The sequence below is a fragment of the Medicago truncatula genome, chromosome 4, assembly GCF_003473485.1.
Source record: "Medicago truncatula cultivar Jemalong A17 chromosome 4, MtrunA17r5.0-ANR, whole genome shotgun sequence".
Lineage (NCBI taxonomy): Eukaryota > Viridiplantae > Streptophyta > Magnoliopsida > Fabales > Fabaceae > Medicago > Medicago truncatula.
Window position 1 is genome coordinate 50,512,239 of NC_053045.1, and position 13,010 is coordinate 50,525,248.

The 13,010-nt window shown below is 30.9% G+C and overlaps 1 protein-coding gene across 1 annotated transcript; it reads left to right on the forward strand.

The window, feature by feature from the left end:
- Positions 1 to 1,233: 1,233 nt before the first annotated feature.
- LOC25493651 (replication factor C subunit 4) lies at positions 1,234 to 8,056 on the forward strand. The gene is made up of 2 exons (XM_024780752.1): positions 1,234 to 1,428; positions 7,931 to 8,056. Exons 1-2 carry the CDS (start codon positions 1,234 to 1,236, stop codon positions 8,054 to 8,056), a joined length of 321 nt encoding a protein of 106 aa, XP_024636520.1.
- Positions 8,057 to 13,010: the final 4,954 nt, after the last annotated feature.

Sequence of the window (13,010 nt, forward strand, 5' to 3'; positions counted from 1 at the left end):
AACAACAGACAACACTTTTAACATGTTGTATAACTTTTTGTCTTGTACGATATTTGGTAGGCAAAATGTTATTTGTCTTCATAAGCATTGTCATTCAACTTCTTCTTCTTCTTGAGGTTCTTCACAAAAAGCACAGAGAAAATGAGTGTTCTTGTCATACACTCACTGCCAATCATCCCCTTCCATCATGGAGTTAGGTGTTATGCTGCAGCCACTAAATGCTATGGAAACCATTGGCTCTGGTATGGCATATGGAGCCTCCTTATATCATCCTCCATTCATCTTTGGCACGCTGCTCTTTATTTCCTTGTTGCACATGTGTACCCTCTCCATGTAGTAACAACGTTTGTTATGTTGTACCCATATTCAATATCACTTCAAAATAAGATTTAAAACTGTGCAATCAACTATCAACAACATAAACAAAGGAAAAAATTAAGAAACCAACGAAAAATTTTGAGACACCCCTAGAGAAAACACAAAATAAATTGAAAAAATATTTAAAGAAAACATAGCTCTTAACAGATTATTGAGAAAAAAAACAAATTTAACTTTGGACTTGGATGACTATTAACTTTGTCATCAACTCCACCCTTATATATTATAAAAGATACATACAGATTGAGTTAATATAAAAGGGAATGCTTATGAGGGGCTTTCCTTCAAACATTACTATCATTTTCCGTGTGTTTCTGCAGCTTAGAACTGGTCATATGTCTACCATTTTGATCCTGTTGTACAGGACCTCTATTTCTTGAATAATAAGATGTATTTACTGGTTTTCTGTTGACACTGATGTTTTTTGAGGTTTTTTCATAAAGTGGCAAAGACTCCTTTAAGCCGGTGTCAGAACTCACCAAATGACTTCTTAAGGAGCTGTGATTTCTCTCATTATAAACATATAAACTGTCTTGAGTTCCCTCAGAATCATTGTTAAAATAGAAAGTCAGACTAAGTTCTTGATCACCAAGTGATAATTCTGGTTCACTCCAGCCTGGATCTTCACTGCATGTGTCAGTACAAACTCTACCCTCTCTTTTTATTTCTTTCTCCATCACTTTACCATCTTCGGAATATCGGTCCTCTTCATCTGGATTCTGAATTTTAACCACATCAGGAATCAGGTCATTTCTGCGATTATGAAAAATCAAAGTCCACATCAGTTACGTTATATGTTGAACTCCCTAACAAATAAACAATTTCCCCAGTAAATTCTATTCAGGGGAAATAAGCATGACATCTGGAGCACAACAAGCTTTGAGAAGGACAATGGAGATATATTCTAATTCTACCCATTTCGCGCTTGCTTCCAATACATCTTCTAAGATTATTGAGCCAATTCAGAGTAGGTGTGCCATTGTGCGATTTTCACGATTGTCTGATCAAGAGATACTCGGTCGTCTTATGGTTGTGGTTCAAGCTGAGAAGGTACCTCAACTTTCTATTCTGTGTTGAATTACGAAGTATTCATGTCTGTTTGAGGAATATATGTGTAAACATCATTCTTAATTATTCTATCATCTGTCTTTGTTGAAAATGTGTCGTGTCTTAACATATTAAGTGTTTTATTATCTGTCTTTGTTGGGAATTATTCATGCTTTGATACCCAAAGGGGTTGCTCTTAATTGGAAGAAAAACCATCTGTAATTTTTATTCCTGGCGTCTCAAAATTTGATACTGCCTCTTAGCCTTCATAATATAACTAGTGACTCAAAAGTTATCATCTTCCCTCTTCACTATCACACACAATATAACTAGTGATATAGAGACAGTAAAGACAGTTTTGCATAATATAGAAATCATGGGATTTCTGCATGCTATATACCGTTTGATACTTTTGAATAGTTGGTTAGAATTACCTTTGTCAAGAATTTAGGTATGGTACATATAGTGTAACACAATATGTACCATACTTTTGAATAGTTGGTTAGAATTACCTTTGTCCACTCTGTTAATAGCTTTAGGTATGGTACATATTGTGTTATATTAGTATAGCGCCTCAGTGGAAGAATATAAAGTTTATGTTTGTATTAATACCTTTATGTTTAACTTTTTCCCATTTGCTGCATTATGTGTCTATTATATAGAAGGGCGCTTGAGAAGTGTGACAACTTAGCAGTTCTATTGCTTTCTTCGAACTGCAAAACAAAATCTTTTTCTTTTTTTATCCCCAAAAATATTTTTGTATTAAGCAATATAAAGGATAAAGGACTTCAGAAATGCCATTAGTTGGACTTTAGCTTGTTCCGTATTTTAGGAAGATATGTGATATATTGATCTGAAAATTATTGAATTGAAGGTGAGACTGGATATCTATAGTTTTCCCATGGCCATAAATCCGACGGAGGGAGGGGGGAGGGAGGGAGGGAGGGAGGGAGAGAGAGAGGGCTTGTGGATTCTGTGGTAGGGAGGGTAGATTAGATGTAGGAGAGTCATATCACTAGAGGTTGAGGAATACCTAAAAAAACTACAAGAGAAACTATTAAGAAAGATCGGATAGAAATATGGTATTTGAAGAATATGGTGCGTAATGTGATTGAAGGGAATTTCGATGAGGCTTGTTCTGGGCTCAAGCAATTGTATGACTTGGGATATTCCCCCACAGATATCATCACCACAATTTTTCATATCATCACCACACTTGTTCGCGACACTGCTAAAGCTGCATGAGTAGGTCCTAAGTGCAACTGATACACATCATTACTTTTTCTGGTTTTATGGTAGTGAGAATGTTGTACTGATGAAACATGTAGATTTTAAATTCTGATTTCCATATGTTTACTGATACATTAATGCTTCAACTTATATAAATATGTTATGTTTAGCTTGGTTCAATATCACTGTTCCTATATTATTTGGTATAGCATTCTAATTTATAAGGAATCAAGTATCACTTCAAAAGACATCCACTTCTGACGACCAATACATGATTGTGAAAGTAACATACTGGGAGACGAGTTATACTTATATTCATCCCTAACTCAACTCTGAATCTTGAAGGTCATTCTTTTGATCCTATTTGGAACAAGAAGACTATTTAAGACGAGCTCAGATAGTCAGGTTGCTCTGAATCTGAAGGACAACTGAAATCATTATAAAGTGATCATTAAATTATTCCTAGAAGATAGAAGCGAAAGATTGATATTTTTTTTTTTAGTATATTATCATGTACTTATACTAACCTTACTTAAATTATTATTATTTTTGACAAGACCCTTACTTAAATTTTGTTTGGATCAATTTTTTTTCATACTGTTTGTACTTAAAATAACATTTTTTTTATTCCATCACAAAAGTTCTGATATTACTTGATGAGATAAACATACAAATTACTTATGTCGTCATAAATTAAATTATCTCTCTGTTACTTAATTTTATTCTTTTAAGTAACCATCATTATCTTCTTTAACAAACACTATATGCTTTATAAATTTGAATTACACCCAATTATTATAAAATACACATTTATTTATGGCTTATATATGCTTTTGGTCTCTGCCATTTAAGCAGAATTTTAGCATTTTATTTAGGTTGGAATTGATAAAAGTTTAAGGGTTTAGCCATGGATCACTAGATACAGATTATAGCATATCATCACAAGTAATTAACAAAAGAATAAGAAATTGTGTACCTTGTATGTTTAGGTTCATGAAGGATAACTGTCAGAAGGATGAGAGTGAGAGGGATGACTACCCTCATTCGTTTAGCACCAGAATGTTCATAATAGTTTAACCGTCTGATGGGATGACGTTTAAATAGTTAAACAGCTGAGGGCAGGGACCTCTCATTGGGCTTAGCTAAATGGTCCAACTCATCACGGTCCATTTAAAAAGAATAGCCCAATCAGACATATTCATCAACTAATTAATGCTTAACGCAATAGACCATAATTTATATTATGACATCAACTTATAATAATTGATTATTGTCAATCCATAATTGATTAATTAAATAATTAATCCAACAATACTCAATTACTAAAAGAATAAAAATTCGGTTGTCATAAAGAATAAACAATTTAAAATTTAAAATTATATGTATGGTCAAAGCACTAATCATTCAATAGAGAAGTAAGCTTTAATGCTCCAGAAATTGAATCCGATAGGGAAAACAAATCATACAGATCAAAGACTTACTTTTCTAACAAATGATGAATTTATAGTGACACACTTGAATTGAAAAAGAATGTGTCATCAAAGAATGGCCCAAACATTTTAAAAATGCTATAACAAACTCCCACTAACCCAAAATATCATAGACTTAATGAAATCATTATGAGTTACAATACTCATTTATATAAGTTTGTGGTTAGTGGTTCTGCCAATGAGTTTTCAATTCCATAAAAGTCATATATCCACATAGGTATAAGAATAGTAATTACTTATAGGGATAGCCTATAAAAAAAAAGTAATTACATTTAGTCCAAATCAATAAATGTTTTTTAACATTCAATTAATCCAAGTTTTAGCAAAACATGTGACTATGAAAATCCATAAGAAAATAGGAAATTCAAGAATCTCCGAAATGAATCAACATAGACACTTAGTTTAAAGAAAATAAATATGGATTAATGTGGCCACTAGAATGTATGAACAAACATTTATGATTAGTTTATAAGTTTTTCAAGAACACAATATCATACTCGATAGGAGTATTGATATTATACATTGTACTTATTATTTATTACCTCATAAAATGTGGAATGTTGGTAAAAGAGAAACACAGTATTTATTTGCATGCTAAGAGGTTATTGTGCATATTCCAACAAAATTGACTAAAACATCCAATTATGATGCTTATTAAGATAAAAGAATTTTAATATATATCTCAATATATTAGAATTGGACTAAAGTTTAAAGTCTCTTAGGCTATGCCATATTTTATAGTGTGCACAAGGGTATATGGCAATGATGAGAATAATATTGTGTACACATTTCTCTTGATCTCACATATATATATATATAAACAAGAGTGAGATTTCTCATTTGAGCTCATAATATATAGTGTTGTGTACACACTCCCACTGATCCCACATATATATAAACAAGAGTAAGTGGGATTCTCATTAGTGATCATTGATATAAAAATGTTATAATAATGTAATATTCAACAGTGGAATACTTAATTATTAGTGCTAGATTATAACATAAGTGGTTATGTAACTTTAACTAGTAGAGTTTCATGAACTCAACTACATATTTTGTTCATGAGTATAGCAGAATTATTAACACAGGTGGTAACTTAATGATAGTATGAAACTCATTGAATATATGATTTATCAATGGCAGATATTATCAAGAATTGAGTTTCTTAGTTAACCACATATTCTGCATTTAGATTTAAGAAGAATGTAAATTTTCATTTAAGAATTTTATAACACAAGATCTCCTTTCACAATTAAAATTCCAAAGAATTTTATAAATATAGTAACCTTTATATGACAGAGTATGATGATTATATAAAAGGTTTATCATCATATGGGTGAGATAAGTCTCTAATATTATAAAATAGGATAGGAGACTCTATTCACAATTGTAGTAACTCACTCAAAACTCAAATGCTACAATTATAATTACACACATTTGAGAAAAGATTAGGCTACACGCAGCGGAAATGCACGAGACTTATATTTTATTATTATTGAGGATATAAGAGAAAATAGTCATAAGCTTCCATAAGTATTAAATAATAGCAATAATATAAAATAAGTCAAAATATAGTAAAATGGTAAAATTTAATATCCCATATATACCATTTATAATTATTTAGAATAATGGTATAAATATTTTTTTTTCTTTCTCAATAGAGTAGTTAAGAACTTTGTGATTTTGACATATTGCTTTTACAAAATAATTTTATAATAATATAAAAGGATATGGAAGTGTATAATAGTTTATGAGAAAAGAATATAACTAATATCCTCAATATAAGTCTCTACAATAATTTTATATCTAGAGTTATGAAACAAATAAATATATTTGTTTATGAGATATAGTTAATTGACATGTAGAATTTTCCTCGCTTGTTGAAGAATTATATGTTCTCCACTTAGTGGAGAATAATAGTTAAACTAATAAGGTATTTTTCTTACCCACAAAAGGATGATATGTTAAGTAATGTCATACCCATACGGTATGTCCATCACGTTACACAATACATAGCAAGGATTCTCCCACTTGATAGAGAATAGACAATGATAGTTAAATTAAAAAGTTTGAAAGATATTTTAAATAAAATATTCAACTACTTCTCTATCACAAAATGATGTGTTAAGTAACGTCACACCGATAGGGTATGTCCGTCACTCATATAACTAAGGGATAGTAGCAATCCAAAATATTTGTATATATAAAAAATCACATTTAGGTAGAATTTTAATTCAAAATATAATAATATTGGATTGCAAAATTTATACAATTTTTTACATGTCTTTTAATAGAGTAACTTACTTATTGTATGTTACTCATATAATTATATGTATGTTACTCATAGAATTACAAAGAACACAATCCAACAAAACAAAACACAAAAAGATTGGCTTAAATCATATATATTGGTATTCACGTTCATGTAGGTACAATTGGAATTCACACAAAGTTCATATATACACAATTCAATCTATCGAAAAAATTAAGGGTTTGTGTGAATTATGAATTAATAACAGCCATCATAATTGAACGTGAGTTCATTGAGTTTACGTAAACATTCGTACACTTTGCCAAACAAGTATTTGATCATCAGAATCATAAGAGCCATAAAATGTATCTAATTGGCTCTGATACCAATTGATAAAAGTTTAAGGGTTTAGCCATGGATCACTAGATACAGATTATAGCATATCACGAATGAGGGTATTCATCCCTCTCACTCTCATCCTTCTGACAGTTATCCTTCATGAACCTAAACATACAAGGTACACAATTTCTTATTCCTTTATTAATTACTACTGATGATATGCTATAATCTGTATCTAGTGATCCATGGCAACCCTTAAACTTTTATCAGGGATTAATTTGCATTTCTCCTCTACGTTCTTCAAAATAGAAATGAGAACACGATAAAATAAAATGTGGATCATGCTAACAAGTGTCCTAAGACACTGTTTAAAGAATCTAAAAATAAAAAAATCGTCTTTAAAATAAAAGTCAAATACTTGAATAGAACTCATGTTTTTCAACCGAGAGCAAACGAGATTTCTCTGCAATCGTTCTTTCTCATTTGTCCGAGTCTCATTCATCCCTAATTCACTTTCATTCACTTCTCTCTAATCGTGTTGTCTGAGACTCATTCCTCACTTTCTGACATGTATTTCTCTTTCTTTCTCCTCTACCCTAATTTATTATTTTCATTCATTCTATCTGTTCTCATTCACTCTTTTAATTGGTAAACCCTAATTTTGTCTGTTTTCCCCTTTTTACATCACACTAATTTTTTTAAATTTTTTGAAGAGATATGGCATTTTTTAGGTCAGCAGGGCAATCAATTGCCACTAGAATTAAACTTGGTTTTAAGAATTGTGAAAAGAGGAAAGTCTTGGCTATGGCTAGAATCATGAAGAGTTATGAAAAGAGTAAAGTCACGGCTATGACCAGAATTAACCAGTTCCATGAGTTCGTATTACAAAATCTTCAAATTAGGCCTAGGTTGGTGCTAGAAAGGCAAGCATTGTTGATATCAAGGTATGGTCAATTTAAAGAATGTTTGGGTACCGGCCTTCACTTCACGGTCCCTTTAGTGGACCGTGTTATGAAAACGATTTCGATGGAAGAACAGTACATTACTATAGTTAATCAGTTGGTGCTTAGTGACGACAATGTAGAGATTACACTACACACCAAATTTTCTCTTTAAGGTAACTAACTATATCTTCACATACTTCAATTTCTATAAATACATACTTAATGTTTAATAAATTGAATTTTTTACACAGATACTAAATCCAGAAAAAGCTGCATTTGAAGTTGAGGACTACCACCAGGCAACCATTGAACTGGTTCATAAGGCTTTAAGTGATAAATATAATACTTTGAAGTTGATTGATGGAACAAATACTTAACAAGGTGAATACTTATATTATATATGAACAAATAGTTAACAAGGTGAATATTAATAAGAACTATATTATATATGAACAAAGACTTAACAAGGTGATTATTAATAAGAACAATTATATTATATATGAACAAATTCTTAACAACTATATTATCTCATTCCATCAATCAACTTCAAAGTATTATATTTATCACTTAAAGCCTTCTGAATCAGTTCAATGGTTGCCTGGTGGTAGTCCTCAACTTCAAATGCTGCCTTTTCTAGATTTAGTACCTCTGTAAAAAATTCAATTTATTAACCATTAAGTATGTGTTTATAGAAATTGAAGTATATGAAGATATAGTTAGTTACCTTAAGAGAAAATTTGGTGTGTATTGTAATCTCTACATTGTCGTCACTAAGAACCAACTGATCAGCTATAGTAATGTACTATTTTTACATCGAAATCGTTTTCATAACACGGTCCACTAAAGGGACCGTGAAGTGAAGGCTGGTACCCAAACATTCTTTAAATTGACCATACCTTGATATTAACAATGCTTGCCTTTCTAGCACCAATCTAGGCATAATTTGAAGATTTTGTAATTCGAACTCATGGGACTGGTTAATTCTGGTTATAGTCGTGAATTTACTCTTTTCATAACTCTTCATGATTCTAGCCATAGCCAAGACTTTCCTCTTTTCACTACGAGTAAATCCTAAGTTAGAACGACCTCCCACTTCTTTACTCATTAAGTCAAATGACTTTCTCTGTTGTAATCCAGCATCATCAGCTAGATCAATTTGCTAACATTGAATTTGAGAAATTTTTCTTTGAGATGGCAACATATGAGTTGTTTCTCGTGTATGTAAATCATGGTTATGTTCCTCCACAAAATCAACCACCATAAATTTTCCACCCATATTCTTAATGTTCAACTTTGCTTTACAATTTGTCCTAGTCTCCTGTCTCGGATTGATGGTTTTATAATTCTGTTTATCCGGTTTTCGCAGACCTTCTTTAGAACAAACAAACATGTAAGAGGTAATTATATTATTTTTGTTCTTGTGTGAATATTGTTTCCGCACCCCAAATCCAACTTTTCCACCATAATCATTGTAAAATTTCCAAGCATCTTCAACGCTATCAAAAATCATTTTCAACTTTGGTTTCCAATCTTCTTCCATTCTCTATAAAAAAAAATCCTGCACTTTTTTTTACCGTGTATGAGCATCAAAACATGTTGATGAGAGCGACTCTGCAAATACAAAAATATGTTTAATAAAAACACTGCGATTTCGACAATTCCTTCAAAGATGTACGACTTCAGCAGCAATATATATATATTGTACGACAATATATATACCAGCAGCAATATACAATGTAACAATGCCGCAATTTCGAAAATTCGTTCAATGTTTTTTGTTTTTCAGTGTGTACAATATATGTTTTTTATACTAGCTTTGAATATATTGTTCTTGTGTGTACAAGAACAGAGCAAATAAAAACTTATTATAGATTATATATAGTTAGTTATAAGAACACAGCAGATAAAAATCTTGGACACCTTACTATATCTAACCTGATTTTGTACAATATATTGTTTTCTTCACAAATATAATCTATTCATAATATTCCCAGAAAAACAAAAACCTATTGTTTGATAACCTTGCTATAACTAATCATCATGCCTTCAGGAACAGATAAAAAATTAACCTTGTACACACAAAATGACAATGGTAGAGCCACAATATTTTTTGTTGATAAACAATGGCGAAGCCACTTGAAGAGAAACCCGTACAAATGCTCAAGTGATTACTTTCTAAATGGTAGTGGAGATTGTGTAATTGAAAATATTGGAAGTTGAAACAAGCACTGCACTGGAAATTGTAACAAAAAATTCCTGCTAAAATTGTGCATTTACTTTCACCCACGTTTTGTTTCTCTCTCTCTCTCTCTCTCTCTCTCTCTCTCTCTCTCTAATAGTGCTATTTTTCTATTAATTTTCTCTTTGTAATTCTCAGCCGTTGAATTGATGGCTGGAGAGATGGCTTGAGAGATGTTGCATGAGGGGATCCGCATCCGAGATGTACTTGTTTCTGTTTTGTTTTTGTTTGGGTTTTGTCTTCAAGGCCATTCAGTCACGCGCGTATGAGATATACTTGTTTCTATCCTTCTAAAAAAAATCTAACTTTTTAGTCTTAAAAAAATGTTAAATAGGTTTTTGATTTATTTATATTAATTAGCGGAAAGACGGACACGATATATTTTATTTTATTATGTTTGTTTGCATAATTTTGATTTAAATTTTTAAATATTATGAAAATTATTGATATATTGATTTATAAAAAAAATATTGTCAAGGCATATAACAAAATTATTTTTGAACTAAACATATTTTAATTTGTCTGCATATAAAATTAAGGTAAAATAATGATCATTTATTGTTTATTGTAATAGTAATTAGTACATCATAACATAAATGTTTGTGTTGTGTAAAAGAAACATCATAAATAAATCTATAAATGACATGTTATGTAAAAGAAACATTGATATGATTGCGATAAAAGAATATCTTTAAAAACTACATTTTTCGTAAAGTCTTCATCTTCTCCTTCTATTTTCCCTTCTTTAATGAGAACTTTTGTTGAATTTTGAGAAACTCCTCTTGATAAAGCTACATATAATTGACCATGGCTGAAAATATGTCATGGAAGATAGATTCCGACATTCAAAAATGGTCTGCCGTTGTGACTTATTTATGGTAATAGCAAAACTTACTTTAACGGGAAACATAACAATCGTGTTCCATTACTCAGGCCATACATAGGGTCTATGTTTCACAACAACATCAAAGTTACACTTTTTTTACCTTTAAAATATGTGTTGGGATACTTCCTTGAGCAGTTGAGTTTAGGAATTCATGTTGATATAAGTTATGAGTATCCCCTTCAATCTAGTTAAATGACAACAAATTATGTTATTCTCGTGCAAACTAATTGATAACTATGTCATTTAATTTTTGAACATCATCATTTATAGGTGTAATTATGGCTCTTTCGACCATATATGAATTATGATATTACTCCTCGCATGTGAATCACATACACTCTTCGTATTAGATATTTAGATGTGTATGAACACGTGTTGCTCCGCATCCACAAATATAATTGCGCCATAAATTACGTGATTTTCTCAAATTATCAACGTTATTGGCGTGTCAGTATCCGTATTCTATCTGGTGTCGGTGTTCGTATCCATACTTCTTAGCGGTCCTCTCTTTTTATGGCCTCTCAGATGGTGGTTTGAATGTAACAAAAAACAAAAGATGATGGTTTGAAGCTTTCTAGTGTTTCTGTTTTTAGTTGTTGGTAAAATGTAAGGGTCATGTTAACCGGCTTATGATGGTTTTTATTTGTAACTACACTGGACCTCTTTATTCATTTTACCCCACCCTTGTTTCCCGAATCTAAACTGATCCAACGCTCCTCAATGCCTCGCAATACGTTCGTGATGATAATTGTCGCTCTCTACAGCATCACTCTTGTGAATTTAATATAAAAATGATGATAATTAAAGTCAATCATTTGCACGAAAATCATTAATTTTTGTACACTAAATCATGTATGCTCATTATATATATATATATACACACACACACACTCTAAGTCGTTTAGTGGTTATAATTCCACCCTTTAAAATGAATAAGTGAGGAATCAATGATTTAAATTCCAATTCTTATATATTGTTATCATGTATTGTTGCTATCAATTGACATTTGTTCACGAGGACAATTATGATCGTTGCTCCTTTAATATATTCTTATATATATATATATATGCAGGGATGGATTCAGAAATTTTAACTTGCGGGGGCAAAATTTTATATAATAAATATTTATACAAATTTTTAACAATGCAAAAGTGATAAAATAATAACGGCTATATACCCTATGAATAAAACAACGGCTATTTCTTTTCATACCATATTTTTTCTCGCGCACTCTATTTGGATTATATAATCCAAAAAAATGGAGGGTTTCTGAGGGTGTTTTAATATTCTTTAGAGGGTCTTACCATTGAGCAAAATACTCGAGTTTATAAACACTAATGCTATTACATATTAGAAAAATGAAAGTCTTTTTAACATCTAAACATTAAAATTGTTTTTTACGTGTATTTATATTTAAAAAATATGGTAGGATTTTTTATTTATTTTCAACACTATAAAAAATATATCTCTATGTATGTGAAGACAAACATTCAATATTTAATCTCAAGTACATTTGCACATTTTATTTTATAAAATTCATGAGAGAAATTCTTTTTATAGTATGAATTCTTATGTAATGGGGGCAATCAATTATTTTAAGAGGGGGCAATACTTAAAATATCAAATAATTAACGAATATAATGAGAATAGTAGTGGGGACAGTTGCCCCCAATCCATATAGAGTGGATCCTTGCCCGTAGTGAGAAATGATCCATTGTATTCAATAATCATTACAATTGGATTCAGTAATAAAGAATGCTTGTTGAGATAATTATGGTGACATAAACAACTTGTTTGTAATTTCGGTTTTCCATTGTAACCGTGGAATCTCAATGAGGAGAAGGGAGTATAAAAGAGGTTCACCCTAAAGATTAGTATAATCAATCACAACCATTAATTACTATTAAAATCAAGGGTCAATATTTGGAGTAAGTTTTTAAACTTACTCTTGGAGTCATCCTTCTATATGTGTGTGTGTCAAGTAGTAACTTTTTTCTTTAGTAAAAAGAAGATGTTGTTTTGTTTTATGGGTTTCTTAGTTAACACATATCTTTAATGTGAGAACACACAAAAATGACACACTCACTCATGTTGGATTCCAACAGAAGGCAAATACAAAATTAAAACCTTCGTTATCGTTATCAATCAATATAATAAAAGTAATAATTAAAGTCAAAAATAAAACGTTGATATTACTCCCTCCGTT